A 20,812-nucleotide genomic window follows, 5' to 3' on the forward strand; every position below is an offset into this window, starting at 1 on the left:
TAGGAACACTGAGGATTTATGTGCTTTGTATAGAAAAAGAAAAACGGCACTTGGATTCAGAAGGCAAGTTTTCATTGCAGTCTTCAATCTATCTTTGAACTGACTAATGGCATGTTTTACGTAGTAAGGGAGAAATGGGACATTAACATGTGACTTTGGGGCATGACTGCTCAGGAAGCGAGGGAAATTTGGGCAGGGGGCCTAAAGACCACAGAAAGCCAGCTCTGTGCTTTGTGTTGATCACTTAATAGTCCAGTATACATTATTGTACATATTTGTAGGAAATTTTCCTAGCAGTACAGTAGTGCTTAAAAGGGGAGGTATTATACGTTTTTACTTTGCCAAATAAGGGCATCAAAAATGCTCTCAAATCCCTGTTATATACTATCATAGTTTTATAGACCTTTCACCACAAAAAAAAAAGAACAATCTCTAATAAAGGATTCCTTTAAATTGATTAAAGTCAGCTTCGTGAAAAACGTAGCATTTCTTTTTCACTCTGGGCCATTAAAAAATTCTGGCGACTAGGTTTGGGAACCTCTGCAAAAAGGGCACAGCTCAACAAAAGCAATTTTCCAGCTTCCTTTGTAAGAACCTAGGTGACTGGGGTAATGAATAGCATTCAACATGAGAAACCCGTGGCTGTTCAAGCAAGGTCACTTAATCCCATGGGGCTCCCCTTTCCTCATCTGTAAAAGATGAGTCGGACTAGATGATTCATCCATTCTTTTCATTCAAAAAAATACGGATATCCATTATGTGCCAGGCACAATGCTCAGCACTATCGTTCTTAACAAATTTATCATTTTATTGTCCTTATCAGTCAACTCCCACTTATTAGATGTGCTATATGCCAGGCAGTGAACTAGGTTAGGGCGCAAAAAGAATAAAATTCAAGACGTGTTAAATCGGGGCAAATGGACACGTGGGGAATGCAAAACGATTAAAATTCAAGATGTGCTAAACAGAAGCTAATGAACATGTGGGTGAAAGGGTGAACACGTTCTTACAGGGTTTGAGGGTGAGGCTTCATAGATGTAACATTTGAGAGGAAGTGCATGCCAGGCAATGCAAGTCTTCGGCAAAGCTAACTGGAACCCAGGCGGCTTTAGGGTGGGGGTGGGGGGGCGGGGGACGCGACTCCGTGTGAAGGAAGTGGGATTTCAAAGACGAGATGCTGTCGGGGCTTTTCGGCAGAGAACGGACAGTAATTCATCAGTTCCACAGCACTGAGGATAGGCGAGGCAAGCCAGGGAAGAGACACTTGCACAGCTTGGGGCAAAAGGTGTCTAGGGCTGGAGCAGTGCGATGGGCAGGACGAGCTGGATTCCAGGCAGTTTGGAGGCAGAGTAATTGCAAGAGGCGCTCGGAACGCGTGCACGAGCTCCACCACGGAGCAGGCTTGTTTTCCCCAGGGGTGCAGCACTCCCTTTTTCCCCTCACCAGCATCGCGGCAGCCACGCCTCCCTGCCCCACCCTCTTTGGGCGCGGAGAGTTATCCGGGCTCGAACTTGGCTCTTCGCGATCCTGCCCTTCCCTGCCCCGCACAGCGGGGTCGGCAAAGGGCACCGCAGAACCCCGTCCTCCCGCCACCGAGAGCCCCAGCAGCCACCCGCCGGAGCTCCGAAGGCACGCACAGGCCTGCGCAGGCGCGCCGGCCTTGGCAGCAGCCGCTTCCGGGTCACGTGGCCCGACTTCCGGCCCAGACCACCCCTCTCGGTAGGGACGCGGCCAATCGGCTTTCTCGGACGGTGCGATCGCCCGCGCCGCCTCCGGTGCCGTTGGCGACGGCCTAGCGGGTTCCCGCGCGTCGTCCAGCCCGCCCCTCCGCTCGCCGCAGCCCCGGCTCCTCCCTCGTCCGGCCCACGGGGCGGGGTCTGTCGGCTCGCCCTCCCCTCGCCGCCTAAGCCTTTCCTCCGCCGGCTGGGTCCCCTCCCCACAGCAACACGGCTTCTCTTCCAGCGCTCGGCGACAGGGGCTTCCCCTCAGCCGCCGCCGGCACCGCCGCCGCCGCCGCCGCCGCCGCCGCCGGCCGAGCTCCGCCGCGCCCGCGGCCCGCGGCCGCCGTAAGTCCCGGGGGGCAAGCGGGGGCGTCGAGGACAGGGAGCCGGGAGGGAGGGTCGGGCGCGCCCTCCGCCGCCCCGCGGGCGCCCCGACGACCCCACCCGGTGCCTGGCCGCCCGGCCCGCCAGTGGCTCGCGGCGCCCGGCAACTCACTTCTCTCGGTGTCCGCGCCCCTCTCCACTCCGCGCCGCGCCGGGGGATGCGGGGGGCCCCGCGGCACCTGTGGTTCGGGAATCACCTCAAGTTTTGCGGGGCATTTTCGTGAGGGGCCCGCGGCCGGGGCGGGGGCGGCGGAGGACCCTTGGCGCCCCCTGCGCGGCGGCGAATGCCATTGTCTGCCCCGCTCCTAGCCTGTCACCTCACGCGGGCTCGGTCAGTGATGGAGCGCGGCCCCGTGGGGCGGTGGGGGGGCGTCGGACGCGGCCGGACCGAGGAACGCTGGCCCTGAGCCGGCTCCGCGGCGGAGCCTATTGTTTTTAATAGCCAATCTCGAGGAATTGAGGTGCCCTGTGATTTGTGGCAAAAATCAAAGCATTAGTTTTTAACCAGAGGGAAGGAATACTTGTGCTTCGCAACCGGGGATCGTCCCGTGTTAGCACATAATTTATTTTAGAGTGTGTTATTCATTCGTCTGTAAAGTGGTGGGGAGGGGATACAGACCGCCTGGAGCTCGTACTCTTTTCGAAAGCAAACCGCCACCCGTCCAGGTCGTCGGGGTCCTGATACAGGGGTCTGTTGTTCTTAAAGTTCTGGTAACGGGTTTGCAGTAAACGTCCAGGTGATGCTTTACTTGCTGTCCCCCTTCGAACGCAGCTGTCCTAACACGACTTGTATGGGAGGCACTTTGATATCAAGAACATCGTTTATTTTGTGCCGCTGCAGGTTTTAAGTGAGGTGTAATACCACTGTTTTAACTTTAATAAAGTTAAATTGCCACATCATAAATTTCTAAATATCTTGTTGACGCCCGTTTGGATTAGTACAAAAAGCGACAATAATTTCTTAGCGAAATTTAGAGCCGGTTTTATTCTAAATTGGCTGTGCAAATTCCCCCACCCCATATTCAAATTTAAGATGGCATGATGCATATTAAGAATCGGGTTGGGATCTTACTTGTAGTAACCCTGTTAAAGGAACTTATAGCAGTTACAAGAAAAAAAGTGTCTGAATTGTACCTTTAAATGAACTTTTGTTAGAAACAATGCATACCTGTTTGCATTTGGGAAGACCAGTTGGATTACAAGCTTTCCTTTAAAATTAAACATGTAAAACTAATTGACGTATTTGAGGTTCCAAATACATATATACAAAATAGTGTAAGTAAAATATACTAGAATTCAATATCCACTCCATCTGTGGATGCATTTTTTAAAAATTGTTTTAAATGAAGTATTTTGCATAATGTCTCTACATGTGTGTGACTCAATTTTGGCATTTTAAAGGTTTATATTTTTTCATATTGTTACATTAACCCACTTCTTTATTGTGTGCCTATTTATATTGGAATTTTTTAAGTGAAGATGAGAAGAGGTACTTAAAAATCAGGCTCTAATTAAGAAAAATGTGCATCTTTGGGGTTTTTTTGTTTAAAATTTTAGATCTTTTGTTTTCCCTAAAATATGTAAGCATAAACTAAAGAGAGCATTCTGAGCATTGAAAACAAGTAATTCAGCCTGGAACTGGAACAGCCTTGGTGAAAAATAGTAGATCTGCTGTTTGTTTCAAATGTATCTAAACCAGTTGGTATCATACAGAGAGTGTGAAATGTATAGCACAGGTAGACAGTTTTCTTAAATTGCAGGTGTTATCTTTTTCCTCAAAATTTTCACTCAGCTCTTTACCTGGGTTTTTTGGGGGGGTTTTTTGTTGTTGTTGTTTTGTTTTTTTGCCACAAGCTGCTTACCACACTTAGGTGGAACAGGGTGGGGTGGGGTGGGGTGGGGTGGGGAAATTTGCATCTGGTGGGAAGATCTTTATACAAGAATTTTCCTGCTATTTTAACTGGCATAGCAATACTGATGGCTGCTAATCATTGGTCAGTTACAGGTCGTGGCCCCAAAGCTTCTCTGTGAAATGTGTCATCTTAATCTTTACCGAGTCAAAGTGTTGCATGTAATCTTGGTTCTATTTATCTTAACAGATGCAGTTTATGTTGCTTTTTAGTCGTCAGGGAAAGCTTCGACTGCAAAAATGGTATGTCCCACTATCAGACAAAGAGAAGAAAAAGATTACAAGAGAACTTGTTCAAACCGTTTTAGCACGGAAACCTAAAATGTGCAGCTTTCTTGAGTGGCGTGATCTGAAGATTGTTTACAAAAGGTATAATTTTTATTTATCAGATAGGTAAAATAGTAGGATCAAATGTTCAGTCATGTATAATGTGGTAATAGACTTTTTTTGAGAGATGACATTTATAAATAATGATTAATAAAGATTTACGTGAAAAAGGTTTAAGTTAAAGCTTTATGTCTTTAAAATAACTGCTGTTTTGATTGATTACCCAGTCAAAAAAATAAAATCAGAAGTCGATTTAAAACTAATTATGTGATTAAAGGCATAAATGATTATTCTTTTTTAATAATCTTTTTAGAAAAATGAATTTATTTCTTTACAGGTGAAAATTGGGTTGTATTTTAAATGCTATAATTCTCTGAATTTAGACAAGCCTTTTCCCTCTACCCCCTTCTTGAAAATCTATACAGTAATGACTAATAACTGACATGCCTTTTTTCTGACTTTTAGAATCTTACTTATGAACACCTTGGATACATAGACCATTTTAGTCATATAGAGGTTTTGAACCTTTGTGTATACACAAGATTTCTTTGTTAGCATTTATTCAAAGAACACTTGTTGCTGTCATGGAGGTATAATTAGATCTGATAATTTTGCAAAGAATAGATTTTTAAATTTTTGATGTTGCAAAATGACTCACATTGGCTTTGAACACTAAGCTTTTTAAAAAATGTACATCTTTATTAATATATGCAAGTCTTTTAATACTCTAAAATATATTTCTCAAGATTAGGCTAATCAGGTTAAAAGAAATATAATTACTTTGTTTCTTCTCCATATTCCCTCTTTTACACATAATTTACTGTATGTAAGATGAGTGTTTCTGCATATAAAAAATTGTCTTCTGTAGGGGAAGTGCAGGGAACAAACAGTATGGGCTGCAAGGAGGGTTGAAGAGAAGTCTGGGTTTTATCTCTTTCCTTTATTCCACTCTAGGTGTGGACTGTGTTTTGTGAGGGAGGTGGCAGAGGAGGTAATGGGGATTATAGGACATTAAGAATGTTCTCAATACCATTAACTCCTTTTTCCAGTAGAATAAATTTAGTCATCTTTGGGTGATTTGGGTTTAGTACTTGTTGAGAAAACTCAGCATTTTAGAGCTGAGAGAGGTCTTGGAATAATCTAGTCAGATGATTGTTTTTATAAAGCTTTTTGTCCCAAGGTTAGAACCTTAAATGAAATAAGTGGAAGTGGAGGTGCTGTCATGAAAACAGGACGCATACCTCTGCTCCCTTGGCCTGTATCCTCTGCATAGGAGATGTTTCATGAGCTTTAAAACCGCCACTGTTGATTAAACTTCAATTTTGTAAAAGGAAGAATTTGGGAGAAGTGACTTGCTCAAGGTCATATTCTAGTTAGTGACTGACAAGAGGGCTAGAAACAGGTATTAAGTGGAGAGGGGAAGGTTTTAAACGGGGATGAAAACAGAGCAGATACACATTTCTGAAAGGATCTTTGTAATTGGAGAATGGGGTGGAGCGGGGAGGGGGTTGTGGAGCGCTGAGGTCCGCCTGGAGAGATCCCTTAGAGGAGACCCTGGCATTATAGTGAAGCCCTGAAGGAAGACTGCTGTGGGCTCGGCCAGCGGAATGAGCTGTTACTACAAGGTAAGTTTTACAATACTTGGTCGCCGCTAGAAACAGGGAAGGCAGTGATTCCACATTTCTGGTTCAGCTGATTGTAAATGTGAGGTAGTAGACACGGTGACTGAGATGCCTAGTTTGCTCGGGGTGAACGTGGAAGTCAGGGCAGAAATTAGGCATAAAGTGGTAGATCACCAACATTCAAGGGGCAGGGAGACGGGGAGAGGGTAAGTTATAGGGTCAGTAATGTCAGGGAAGGGGAGAGAGTTTTGAAAATTAAGTCACCAGTGCCAAATGTTGCAAAAACAAAGTGAAGAAAGAATCTATTAGGTTTTACAGTGAGAGTTCATAAAATGCCATTTGTCGGAACATTTTCAGTGAAATAGTAGAAACAACTCTCGAAGAAATGGGGCGAGGTGTGAAGAGGTGGAGACTTTTAAACAGCAAATGTAGATTATTTTGGGAGCTTTGTCAGATGTGAAGAGGTGGTAACCACCCATAGACATAGGAGTGAGGGACAGGGTTTTTAAAAAGGTGTGAGAGACTTAAGCTTATTTCTAGATAGGGGAAGGAGTCCCCCGTGTGGAGGAGGAAAATACCAGCAAGGGAATCAATCCCAGAAATCGAGATTCCTGCAGCTGAAGGCAGTGGCCTGTTAATGCTGAAGGAAAGCAAGCTCTCCCGTGTTCCCGCATACAGCATTCAGCCCACCCATGTTGGGCCAAGCTTTTTTTTTTCTTAAAGGCTAAAGGGTAATCTAACCCGATTCTGATACTTGTATCAAGTGCCTGTAAATAAAAGGTGCCCTTAAAAAAAAAAAAAAAAAGCTTTATTGAGATAAAATTCACATGCAGAATTTTTTTTTATTTTAAGGCGGAAGTTAGAATTTTTAATCTGTTTTTCTATGCATCTGCCCCATTTCATACTGAAAACCTCATATATTAAATACATATTTAAGAACGTATTCTTTGTTGATATAAACAGGTGATTTTTTTTTTCTCCTAGTCCAGCTGGAAGAGAAGACCTTTTAAGCAAAAGAATTCTCACTTAGCTTCTGAGAGAAATTCTGAACCAGCCCTGTTGCTGTTCCCATCACCAAGTGATCTCTTTAGGTCTTCCTTCTTCCATTTGTCTCAGCCACATTCTTCTTGCTGATCATTTCTCATAACATTCCCCCTCTTGGGAAGAGGGTTGGGGGAGGTGTGGATAAGAAGAATATAACTGAAAAAATAGATTGAAAAATCTGAGGACTTGAGTTCTGTTTGATTTTCACCCTTAGCTAGTTTTGTGACTTTGAACAAGTCATTTTGTGTGTGTCTTCTCATCTCTGAAATAAATGCTCTTGAAGATCTCTTAAAGACCTAACACTGGGAGTACCTGGATGGCTCGATGGTTGAGCATCTGCCTTCGGCTCAGGTCATGATCTCGGGGTCCTGGAATTGAGTCCAGCGTTGGGCTCCCCCAGGGAGCCTGCTTCTCCCTCTGCCTAGGTCTCTGCCTCTTTCTCTCTCTCTGTGTGTCTCATGAATAAATAAATAAAACCTTAAAAAAAAGGGGGGGGGAAAGAAAAAGACCTAACACTGTATGCTTTTTTTGATTCCTATTTTATGCAGCATGTTATGGAAGAGGCACTAGATTAAAGTTTTTCAGTGAATTTAAAAATACATATATCTCCAAATTACTAGTTTGAGAATTTGCCACAGTACTGTATTTTCTTTACTAACAAAAGAATTTTTAATGACATACCAGTGGGTATTGAGAATAGTTTAGTTACATTCACGCACAGTCAGCTGACACATAGCTGGCTGCGGAGAAGTCATGTGTTTTGAATATAAGAATAGGCACTTTCAGATGTTCTGAGTGCCAGTAATTAGAGTAAGCCTTAATCCACTCTGCTAAAAATAACCAAACATACCTTTCTTCTTACTAGTCTATTATTACTTTTACTTCAGATTTAAACTTACAAATATATACTAAGAGAACAAAATAAGCCAAAATTGAATATTTAAAAAGCATTTGGTTCTAAAAATAGGGGTATACTTCAGTTCTCTTGATAGTCTTTTACTAAATCAGCATAACAATTTTTCTCTTCCTCTTCAAAACTCTTAAAATATTGCTTATTCAGTTTTAATTTTTGCCAGGTGCAGGATTACTTTATTTAATACAGTTCCTGGCTGTAGTTTTTAATATGAAACTTGGGTTTTGGAGTCAAATTACCGTTACTCAATTAAGCCTGGGTCTCCTATAAATGCAAGTTAATAACAGTATCTTTCTGGAAGAGTTGTTGTGAGGATTAAAATGGTAAAGCCTTGGCTAACATTTAGTGTCTCAGAGTGAGGGCTCTATGAATGTTATTTGTTAACTATTCTGTTTCTTCCAAGCTTTCTATAAACAGGTGCCTTATAATCCTGATAACTGGATGTTTACCTATAACAAAATTTGTTTAATTGATAACTCTTTTTCCTTTCTGAGTGAAAGCAAACATTTAGGTAGTTTTGCAGGATTTTTTTTTGGCATCGCAGGATGATTATTATTATTATTTTTTTAATTTATTTGAGAGAGAGGGAACAAGTAGGAGCAGCAGGAGAAGAAGGTGAAGCAGGCACTTTGCTGAGCAGGGAGCCTGATGTGGGGCTCAGTCAATCCCAGGATCTTGAGATCATGACCTGAGCCGAAGGCAGATGACTGAGCTACCCAGGCACCCCTATGTTGCAGGATTTTAAAAATAATGGTTGATGCTTGGACACATCAGTCCTGGTGATAATTAAATTAATAGTTCTAAATGATTCACACAATTAAGCACCATTGAATAAGTACTGTTTATTTGTAACTCAGGAGGCCGTACTGTGGATGGTGCAAGCATTAGATTAACAGTAGCATTGTAGAAATGCTGACATTCAGAGTAAAAGAAAGTTTACCCTAAACTGTTAATAAATTCCTTCTTTAATTTTATTTTTTTAAAAAAGATTTTATTTATTCATGAGAGACACAGCGAGAGAGAGAGAGAAAGAGAGACAGAGGCAGAGACATAGGCAGAGGGAGAAGCAGGCTCCACGCAGGGAGCCCAATGTGGGACTTGATCCTGGGACTCCAGAATCGTGCCCTGAGCCGAAGACAGACACTTAACTGCTGAGCCACCCAGGAGTTCCCTAAATTCCTTCTTTAAAAAACATTTTTTTAAAATTTATTTGAGAGCACAGAGTTGAGAGAGCATGAGCAGGAGGAGGGGCAGGGGGAGAGGGAGAAGCAGGCTTCTTACTAAGCAGGGAGCCCAGATGTGGGGCTCTGGGGCTCTATCCCAGCATCCCTGGATCATGTCCTGAGCAGATGCTTAACTGACTGAGTCACCCAGGCGCCCCTTAATACATTCCTTCTAATGAGATTATTTAAATAGCACTCTGTTCATGTCAGCTAATCAGGTCTGTTTTTTTATCTACCATTTTTATTTAATATCAGTTCCTTTAATCTTTAGTTTTCTTGATTTGGGGACTTGTAATATGTTATTTGTATCAGTTTCCTCAAATTCAGAACTATTTGGTGAACATGGGTTAGGGAGGATGGAGAGTTGGAATATTCCATGGCTTTTTTTTTTTTTTTTTTTTTTTTTTTTTTTAAGAGAGAGATTGTTGAATTTGCGTGAGCAGGGTGAGAGTGCTAGGTGATAGGGAGAGTGATAGAATCCCAAGCAGGCTCCATGCTCAGTGTAGAGCCCAGTGTAGGGCTTGATCTCTGAACCCTGGAGATTGTGACCTGAGCCAAAGTGGTTCACTTAGCTGACTGAGCCACCTAGGTGTCCCTCATTGCCTTTTAAACAGATACACAGGGCAGCCCCGGTGGCGCAGCGGTTTGGCACTGCCTGCAGCCTGGGGTGTGATCCTGGAGACCCAGGATCGAGTCCCACATCGGGCTCCCTGCGTGGAGCCTGCTTCTCCCTCTGCCTGTGTCTCTGTCTCTCTCTCTCTCTCTGTGTCTATGAATAAATAAATAAAATCTTTAAAAAAAAAAATAAACAGATACACAAAACAGGGTAGGAAGGAGAGGAAGCACTCTAAAGTTGGAGGTGGGGGATCCCTGGATGGCTCAGCGGTTTAGTGCCTGCCTTCGGCCCAGGGCGTGGTCATGGAGTCCTGGGATCGAGTCCCACATCAGGCTCCCTGAATGGAGCCTGCTTCTCTCTCTGCCTGTGTCTCTGCCTCTCTCTTTCTGTGTCTCTCATGAATAAATAAATAAATTCTTTTTTTTTTATATTTTTTTTCAATTTTTATTTATTTATGATAGTCACAGAGAGAGAGAGAGAGGCAGAGACACAGGCCGAGGGAGAAGCAGGCTCCATGCACCGGGAGCCCGATGTGGGATTCGATCCCGGGTCTCCAGGATCACGCCCTGGGCCAAAGGCAGGCGCCAAACCGCTGCGCCACCCAGGGATCCCAATAAATAAAATCTTTTTAAAAAATAGGGCAGCCTGGGTGGCTTAGCAGTTTAGCGCCGCCTTCAGCCTGAGGTGTGATCCTGGAGACTGGGATCGAGTCCCACGTCGGGCTTCCTGCGTGGAGCCTGCTTCTCCCTCTGCCTGTGTCTCTGCCTCTCTCTCTCTCTTTCTCTATGTCTCTCGTGAATAAATAAAATCTTTAAAAAAAATCTTTTTAAAAAATAAATAAAATTGGAGGTGGTGCCCTCTTATGTCCTTCATGCTAATAAATGAACACATTCGAAAGCTTTCTCTCTAAGCCTACAGGAGACCTACCATTTTGAATAACTTAATGTATAAGTCAGGTAGAATGGACATGGCAATAAAGTCGAGCTGTGTATGATGAGGGAGTCCCTAAGGTGGAGTGGGAAAAGGTCTGAAGATCAGATTTCTTGTCCTAGACCAACCACTTGGCAGATCCTATACTCTTGGGCCTCGTTTTTTTTTTTTTTCTTTGTTTTGTTTTTGCCTTCCTCTGTAATCAAGGATTATGGTGCTTGCTGTTGGAAAGATCAAATAATTGGTCTTTATTTTTTTTTTTAAGATTTTATTTATTCATGAGAGTCACAGAGAGAGGCAGAGACACAGGCAGAGGGAGAAGCAGGCTCCATGCAGGGAGCCTGATGCGAGACTCTATCCCGGGTCTCCAGGATCACGCCCTGGGCCTAAAGCAGGTGCTAAACCACTGAGCCACCCAGGGATCCCCAATTGGTCTTTATTTTTATTTTTTATTTTTTTTAATTTTTATTTATTTATGATAGTCACAGAGAGAGAGACAGAGAGGCAGAGACACAGGCAGAGGGAGAAGCAGGCTCCATGCACCGGGAGCCCGATGTGGGATTCAATCCCGGGTCTCCAGGATCGTGCCCTGGGCCAAAGGCAGGCGCCAAACCGCTGCGCCACCCAGAGATCCCCAATTGGTCTTTATTTGATCAATGTGATGATAGTGGGTTTTTTTAAAAAAAGATTTTATTTATTCATGAGAGACAGAGAAGCAGAGACCTAGGCAGAGAGAGAAGCAGGCTTCCTGCGGGGAGCCCAGTTCAGGACTCGATCCCAGGACCCCAGGAACACAACCTGAGCCAAAGAGAGACACTTAACCCCTGGGCCACCCAGGTGCCCCTATAACATTGATATTAATAGAGCATTCTGTAAATATTAGACATTCTCATACTGAAGAGTAGGAATTCATTGAATTCCAAAACTGAGATTGTGTGTGTATTATTTTCTGTTAATGCTATGAACAGTAATTGCTCATTGTGTTTTCGAAAAATCACTTAAATGCTTGTCAGTGAAAATTACAGTCGAAACAGACTTGTTTAGAATGTTCTGTTTTTTTTGGTAGCGTTGGTTTGGTTTTTTCAACAGCCTTTATAACACACTTAAACCATTTGAAAATGCTCTTTTAATTCTCAAAAGACTTGATCATTGTTTGCTGTGCCTCAAGGTTATATGTTAAGTTTTGGCTTCCTTGGGTCAAGTATAATGTAGTCCCATGTGCTAGAATCCTAATTTGGAAAGAGAATATGAGTTTTCCAATTTTATTATTCAAGGGTAAATAACCTAAACTTTCATTTAACAGATAGACCTTGGAAAATTTGACGACAGGTCACAGTTTCCCCTGTTCTCTTTCTCTAACTTCTGTAATAACTTAAAACTGTTCTTATCTTGGAGTTTATTCCACAGTCCTAGAAACCTCGTTTTTAAAAACAGTTCTATGCTGTGGGAAGTCAAGATAGTAGTTACCCTTGGGGGTGGCAGGTTGTGACCTGGAGGGGCTAGGAGAGGGGATTCAGGAGTTCCATAATCTGTTTCTTAGGGTGCTGGTACTTGGGTGGGTTTACTTTGAAAACCAAGGGGTGGCTCAGTAGTTTAGTGCCACCTTCAGCCCAGGGCGGGATCCTGGAGACCTGGGATCGAGTCCCACGTCAGGCTCTCTGCATGGAGCCTGCTTCTCCCTCTGCCGGCGTCTCTGCCTCTTTCTCTCTCTCGTGTCTTTCATGAATAAATAAATAAATAAAATCTTTAAGAAAAGAAAAAAACCAAGAGTATATGACCTGTGTCCTCTGTTTGTATATTACACTTCAACAAAATGTTTCAGGCATTGCCTTCATGTTGATAGTATCTTCAATGAGTCCTTCGGTCGGAAAGTTTATCTTCTTCCCTGTTTACTTGTAGTTTGAATTAGTCACACAGTGCATTTTGTTTTAATTAAGTAAGTGTATTATATTTCATACAATATAGGACAATTATATTTCTTTCATTATATTTAATAATCGGGTCCAGCTATGTTTTAGAATATTCAGAGAAGGGAGTCTGAAAGAAGAGCAAAATGAGTTACTCTTTCTAGATTTCTGGATGGTATGATTGAATGATCCTTTTTTTGTTTTTGTTTTGTTTTTTGTTTTTGTTTTTTTTTTTTTTGCTTTGTACTTTTGAAACACTATATGCATTCATTCCTTTTTTTTTCCTTTTTTAAAAATTTTATTTATTTATTTATGAGGGACACACAGAGAGAGGCAGAGACACAGGCAGAGGGAGAAGCAGGCTCCCTGCGGGGAGCCTGATGTGGGACTCCATCCCAGGGCCCTGGGACCATGACCCAAGCCAAAGACAGATGCTCAACCACTGAGCCACCCAGGCGTCCCAACATTCATTCCTTTTGTAATCCAGGAGGGAAATAATCTATACTGTTGTAAAAGGGGAAATAAACTGTATAAGCATGGGATCTTTCACAATAGGGTATGAAAACATATTTAGAAAACATGATTATAGGGTAAAATTTTTTCCACATTTGCTTTGTTACAGATATGCTAGTCTGTATTTTTGCTGTGCTATCGAGGATCAGGACAATGAGCTAATTACCCTGGAAATAATTCATCGTTATGTGGAATTACTTGACAAGTATTTTGGCAGTGTGAGTAGTATTTTGTTTTAGGAAATTGAATGCCATGGTCTTTTTTTTTAATCTTTTCTGTAACAAGTTTATTATTTGATCGTCTTGGGGATTCTGACTGTTTAAAAATAACTGCAGGAGAGGGAAGGGCTGACTGTCTTTTGCTAGCGTGCTCAGTCAGCTGCCAGAATGAATGCTTGATCCCATGGCCCTACTCATTTAATGATGGTTGTGAGAATGAGATTTAAAATAGTGAAACAGGAAGGAGTTCAGCTGCAAAGATTAATATTCTGGAAGTGCTTTGTATGGAATTTAGATTTGGTAAGCAGTTATAATCACATTATCTAAGAAATGTGTATTTAAAAAGATCAGTGTTTATCAATAGAGAATTATTAAGTTGCTCATGTTGGGAGCTTCCAGAATCAGGTCTTACTTTACTTAGCTTGTAGGTATTGTGTTTCCAAGTACTTGAGATTTTACAATTAAGCTGACTAAATTGGTGATGCTTAGTTATTAGCAAGATTGCTGTTTTTAGAAAGAATTAAGATCGATTCACTCTGATCAGATTTTATGCACTACCCAATGATGGGTAAGTATCTTTTGCTTTCTTCAGTTTTTGACATTGTTTTTCTTGCTTTTCAGGTATGTGAACTTGATATCATCTTTAATTTTGAGAAGGCTTATTTTATTTTGGATGAATTTCTTTTGGGAGGGGAAGTTCAGGAAACATCCAAGAAAAATGTCCTTAAAGCAATTGAGCAGGCTGATCTACTGCAGGAGGTAAGCTAATTGGAGTTCTCTTTAGTAGACCTAAGCATGTTCTGGTATTGCTAAGGAAGTCTCAGTTATGTTCTCTCATTCTTAAAGTTTCAGAAATTACTCTGAAGCATGCTTGGCATGTAGTGTCCATGTGCAATATATTGATTGGGGTATATGTTAGTCACATCAACTTAGTTAATCTGTGGATGGATTGTTTGCTTTAGAGATGGTCTGTCATATTGATGGCCCAGTTTTTGGACCCCAAAACACTAGGGTCTAAACCTTTAGAAGACGGACTAAGAAGGGAAAAGATTCATCTAACAGTAATTTGAGAACTCTCCATCCGTTGTTCCGAATTACTGAAGGTAATGCCTTTTTGCATTAGTGTGGATGGATAATCAGTTGACTGTGAGACTATGGCATTTTCATCCCAGATTGGTTCATATTTTCACCTCATGTCCATTAAGCACAAATGTAGCCAAGCAAATGATAAGTGTTATAATTACACTTTTCGTAGAAATCTCTAATTTTGTGTTAGAAAAACTAAAAAGTATTTGGCCTTTTTCTTTGCTCTTTTTAAATATTTTATTTAACTGTTTATCTCAGAGAGAGAGACAGAGACAGAGAACATGCACACACAAGTGAGGGAGGGAGGGAGGGGCAGAGGCAGAGGGAGAGCGAGAATCTCTCAAGCAGACTCCATACTGAATGGGAGCCCAATTTGGGACCCAGTCTCATGACCCTGAGATTGTGACCTGAGCCAAAACCAAGATTTGGATGCTTAACCAACTGTGCCACCCAGGCACCCCTCTTTGCTCTTTTAAAATAGCAAATCATGTTCTGTCAAGTGATTGCATCCTTATTTTCTCTTGATATCCTGAGAACCGTTGATAAACCCCCTTCCCTTTCCAATTTCCACAGTTGTCCTGGATTACTTGTATATTTGTTGTTTCTGGACCTTCAATTTCTGAAGTTTTTCAAAATACTTAAGGATACCTTAATTCAGATACGAAGTTGAATTATGGTTTAGCAATAATTGTGGTTTTAATCAAATAAAAACTATAATACAAGGAGAAGGAGCTAGTCAATATAAAAATGTAGTGTGTTTTCATTAATTGCCTTTTTTGTTATTAAAGGAGGCTTTAAATCCATTTTTTTTTTTTAAGCATTTCTGTTGTAACAGAAATGTGAACTAAGAGAAGAGTAAGCCTCTCTTAACTGTGTGCCTCTACGGGAGGGAGGGTAGGCCTTGGTAATGGCTCTTCATTAGTCACTGACTGGGTCAGTTGTGAGGATTACTCCAAGTTGGGATGATATCATCCAGAACATACATATATTAAATAGGAGATAATACATTGTACATGTATTATCTTGCATTACCAAAACAGTACTTAAGATATCTGCAAAAGTGGAATCTTATTTAAAAAAAAAAAAAAAAAAAAAGTGGAATCTTGTTGGCAGCCCTGATACTAGCCACTGTCCGTAGTGAAATAGCTTAGGCCTTTTTTCATGTGTGTACGGTTTGCCACGGTTCTTTATCATTATTATTATTGACTGCAAATATATCATAAGGGAGATTTTTTTCAATGTCTGATATTGTGACCACAAGCTCATATTCTGCTATTGTAAAATTGGTTTTAAAGTTAGGACCTCCTTATTTTGCTGTTTACTAATCAGACTTTTCTAAAAATAGGGTCAAGCCAGAACAGGAACTGGGAATTTTTCATATTTATCTCTTCTCGTTCACTTTTATGTTTTGTTATTATGGAACGGTATTCAGCTCTCTCAGATCCTGGTATTTCTTCCAAGTTCTTCATCATTTCCTGATTAATTACATCTGCCTTAAAACATCTCTAAAATTCTTGAAGTTCACCTTTTAATTTTAATATATTTTTTTTTCTGGAGAGTAGTGTTTAGGGCACTTATCTCTCCTGTGTCTGGATTGTTTTTTAAACTCTACTGAACAATCACTATAGAATTTATAATATGAGAAATATACTAAGTTTACTCTTATAGTTTTTATTGAGGATAAAGAAGTCTGTATTTGTGAGTATGTGTGTGTATCTCCCCTATTGAAGTATCTTAATAGTAAGTAATATCTCCCTTTTTGAAGTAGTGTTTTGGTATCTTTAGGAGAAAGGAGTGGAGAGAAGCATGGGATGTCTGTGGTCCATGTTAAGATTTTTCTTTCCCTGTCTCACCGTAGTTTAAAAAAAAAAAAAGTTGACTACCATTAATTATGGTTTCATATCTTTATTTATTTATTTATTTTTTTGGTTTCATATCTTTAGAAGAGAGATTTGGCCCTATTTCTCATCTATGACTACCTTAATATTTTGTACATAAACCAAAATGATAGTACACTAAGACATTTTCTATTCAATGGTCTGAGTGTACCATTTTTTTAGATTTAGCCATTCAGGTCTCTAGGAGGCAGAACATGGCTGGTCCGCTCTAAGTTTAGAGTGAGTTAGAACATTGCAGGTTAAGGCCTTTCTGAAGCCAAGCTAAAGTCTTTTTGGGGCAGTACGGCTTCAGATGATTCCGTTCAGGTTAACCTGTTACTCATTCAGGTTATTTGCCAACATACTGTCACAAATCCAGGGATGACAAGATGCTTGTTTCCTAAAATAGATTTATTTATATGTTGCTATATGGTACATGTTTACATCTTCGGGTGAGTAAGTATTATGTTCATAAAGTAGGCGGTGGAATAAGATGAGAAAAAGCATTCCACCAACTGCTAAATTTCTTTAAAATTTCCCTTTTACCCAATTTATATAAACGTCTTGTGATTTGTTTTAGATAGTCCTTCATATTATAGGCAAACAGGGCAGACAGTTGATAAAGTAGGTTTTCTATTAGCATATTATATATAGTCAGTAATGAGAACATGTCTGGACACCATGACAACAAAAAAGAACTGTGACAATAGCTGATGCTTACTGAGCACTTAGATGGGAAGCATCCTGTGCTAAACATCAGGATGCCCTGAGAAGGATCATGAGCACCTTTTTAACAAATGCAGAAGTAGAGGCTCAGTGAGGTTACAGTGACTGGTCCTAGCATTCCAAACCCAGATCTGCTAGACTTGGGAGCTGAGTGGAATATTGACCACTAAGCCCTGTCCATGTCTACCCACCTGCCTACCCTATTTGTATATTGTCTTGGCATGTGTATTTTAAACCTTCTGTTTTCAGTACCAACTTCTGTGTTGTTCAGTAATAAAGAGATTCATCATTCTGGAGGTTTTTCTATATGGAACAGAGTAGATTTCCTAAGACAGATGCCATTTTATAGAGTTTTCATTGTCCAAATTATCAATTGTTGGTATTTTTAAATTGGATGTATAGATAGAAATAATATATTTTAAAAATCATTTCTTTAATGAATTTCTCAAAACTCTTGGATTTATAGTAGCTTTATAGTAGCTTTTTGGGTCTTATAATTTAGTCTATGTCATGAATATGATTTTTGCTTCCAATTTTGTAAATGTAGCTGTAAAGACACTTACCTAAATGCAGTCTTAAACTTGTAGAAGTCCTAACTAATTTATTTTAATCTACTTTTCTTTGTATTGTGATTTTTCTATTTGGTTTCAGGTCTTTTACTTGATTATTTCTAAATACCAACGATGCTTCTGAATTTTTAATGAAAATATCTGTTGGCTTAATGATACATGGTAATCGCAAAATGATTTAGATTTTAGCCCTTTAAAGTTTGTGAAATACACATTTCTATCCTTAAAAATATTTATTTTCTTCAGAAAATTTTCTTTAAAATTTCCTTTTTACTCAATTTGCATAAATGTCATGTAGTTTGTTGAGGTAGTCCTTCATCTTATAGGCAAACAGGGCACAGTCAGTGGATAGATTTTCTATTAGCATATTACAGTCAGTAATGAGAACATAAGAATGTATTCAAATTATAATTGCTAAAATATCAGACATTGTGTTTAAATAACCACGATTTCCTTTTTATTTTACTTAGTTACTTGGTAAACAGTGGTTCAGTTTTGACATTTCTAGAGTGAACTTTGTATTCTTTTCGATATTTGGTTCTGTGAATACATAATTAAATTTGGGGGTAAAGCCCAGAAATATCAGTCCATTATCCAATTTTTAATGTTTGCTGGAATTTAACACAGGTTTTCTTAACATGCCACTGGTACTTAACCTGATTCTTAAATTACTAAAGTGCAACATGCTGAGATTACTAAATTGACATTCTTTGCAATACTTGGAATATTTCCCCACCACCAATTAAGTGCCTATTTTAAGCTAGTTTTTTGAGGGGGAGTACATGGGGGAGTGGTACAGTTGGTTTATAAACATAGATTTAATGACCAAGGAAATATAGAGTGCATTTTCTTTGTAAAGTCAGGCACTTACCAGTTTTTCTCTGCTCCTTAATTTTATAGAGCCAGAATGAAGAATGGGGAGGTTTGTCTGAGGATATCTTATGATAAAGAGCAGTCTAAGGCTTTAGTCCTTTTGACCCCCAACTTATTTATTGGTAACTACCAAATTTACCGTTTTTGTGGCATGGATAAAATGGGGTGTTATGCAAAGACTGTTGCACGTGAGATGATTTCAAGTCCTTGCCTGATCCATGAAGATCAAATAGTTAAAAAACCGGGCGTTGGGCTTTAACCTCAGCGGTAGATGCATGATGGTGTTGATCGGCGCTTTGAGATGTGTCAGCCTTTCTTTTTTATACTAACAGCATCGTTTTGAAATTTGTGGGGGTTTTCCTTTTGAGCTTTGTTTGCTGTTGGTATTGTTTCTCACTAAAGAACGTGAGCAATGAAAAATAAGTGAGGTACCAAAAGCAAGCATTACACTCACGAATTTGCTTCTACTTTGAGATGATCCACTTTATGAATAGGGTCTCTTGGATTTGCAGTTGTTAATCTGCCTCGGCTAGAAAGTGGTGCTCTATGGAGAATTAGCGCTGCTAAAATTGATTTGTTTTAGTGCTGGGGCTGCATGATATATCTTAGTACTATGCACCATCTTTGTGAAAGTAATAATAAATCTGTTGGACTGCATAAAAATGGAAAGGTAAGATATCTTAGAAAAATTGATTTTTAAAAATGAATCTTTTGTGACTTAAAATTATTTTAAGTAAATAAGTACTTGAAATACTTAATAACATGCCTTTTAGTATGAAGTTTTTGGGTTTTTTAATTAAAATCTTGCTAATTAAGAATATTTGGGTATGCTAGTCAAACTCAAGAATATTGTACATTGTTTTATAACAGCTAGATGTGTTCAAATATATACAATATCATTTAACAGCAAAAAGCATTTTGATCTAAATCCTCTTAGGATTTGGCCTAATTAGAAAAACTCCTATGATTCCTTTGTAATTTCCACTGGTGATGTTAAAACTTTCAAGCCTAAACCTTTTTCTTCTAAGTTGGGTTAAAAGTTAACAAGGCTATATATATGCCAGCATATTTTAATTTCTTATAGGTAAATTTGATTGGGGTCTGCTAGAACAAACTGGAGAAGTAAAGGTTTGGTTACATTAATGTTTGAGTGGAAAATACAGAAGGAAGGCAAAACAAATCTTGCCTTTTGTTTTATGTTTTATAAGAAATTTGACCAATGTCCTTGGTCACTGGTTTTTAGGTTGTAATCACTTTGCTGTATGTGTGTTTTTTGAGCACTCTGTCTGCTTTTCAGAATTTTGAGGGTTCCTCCCTCTGTTTCATTTTAACTTATTTTGAGCCCACTCTTGCTACTCTGGGCTGTTTGTAATAATGAAAAGTTGGAGTAACTTAAAATCAGTAGCTGTAAATCTGATTTTTAAAGATATTTGACAAGAACCCACAGTAATAAAATACATTTTTATATCATAGCAGTTACATGCACATAAACCAAAAAAGTATTTTGTTAACTAATACTTTATTTCTCGTTTTGCATTCTCACATTTTCTATTCTCTCCCTTTTTTCAATGCTGATCCTGATCTACTAAATTGATTGCATGCACCCTAGGATTGGGGCCTACAAAAGAGCCTATTTCTAGCTGTTGGTGGTGATTTTTTTTTCTTTAAAAAATAGTTTCTGAAAAATGTCATGGTTTGAGTTCTTTTTTTCCCCCTACTGACAAATTCTTTAAATTTTTCTTTTGTTGTTTCCTCTGTTGCCTTTTTTAAAAAATAAAGTTCCCATTATAGAAAAATTAAGGTGCAGCCAAGCACCCAAGAACGTTAATTTTACCTACCCATCAACCAGAGACAATTAGATTAATTCAGTGGTTCTCACCTGGGGTGGGGAGTGGGGCAATTATGCCTCCTCATAGAACATTGAACAAATGCCTGGACATATTTTTGATTGTCATGACTGGGAGTGGGGTGCTACTGGCATCTAGTAGGTAAAGACCAAGGATGCCTCTAAACATCCAACAGTGCCCAGGACAGCCCTTGTAGAACAAGGAATTATCCAGCCTCAAGTGTCTGTAGTGCTGTGGTTGCAAAACCCTGGTTTAATTTAACATGATAGGATATTTAAAGATTCCATTTACATTTATAGACCACTACATCTTTATAATATATAGTCCAGAGTATAAATGACTGGCTGAAATGAATCAAAAGTAAGAGGGAGAAAAAAAAAACCCCTAAGAACTATAAAAGAAGGACAAATGTTCTTAATAAGAACATGTAAATAGCTATAAAAATCACCTCTGTGAGTCAACAAAATCACCTTTACTTTACTTGATAACCAGTGCCTGGGGAGATCA

General features: G+C 39.9%; 1 protein-coding gene across 4 annotated transcripts in view; it reads left to right on the forward strand.

Moving 5' to 3' along the window:
• Positions 1 to 1,891: 1,891 nt before the first annotated feature.
• Positions 1,892 to 20,812, forward strand: part of AP1S2 (adaptor related protein complex 1 subunit sigma 2) — a 30,403-nt gene continuing 11,482 nt past the window's right edge. The window contains exons 1-5 of one of the 4 annotated variants that reach the window (XR_013374794.1): positions 1,892 to 2,066; positions 4,205 to 4,383; positions 13,219 to 13,327; positions 13,949 to 14,086; positions 18,486 to 18,580. Coding sequence is in view for 3 of the 4 variants with exons in the window: in XM_077888584.1 (XP_077744710.1) it covers positions 4,205 to 4,383; positions 13,219 to 13,327; positions 13,949 to 14,086 (426 nt within the window). In the remaining variant the exon portion in view is untranslated. The remainder of the gene's footprint in view (positions 2,067 to 4,204; positions 4,384 to 13,218; positions 13,328 to 13,948; positions 14,087 to 18,485; positions 18,581 to 20,812) is intronic. The other 3 variants (XM_077888584.1, XM_077888587.1, XM_077888586.1) reach the window with 3 other exon arrangements.

Source organism: Canis aureus, chromosome X (genome assembly GCF_053574225.1).
Source record: "Canis aureus isolate CA01 chromosome X, VMU_Caureus_v.1.0, whole genome shotgun sequence".
In the NCBI taxonomy this organism is placed as follows: Eukaryota; Metazoa; Chordata; class Mammalia; order Carnivora; family Canidae; genus Canis; species Canis aureus.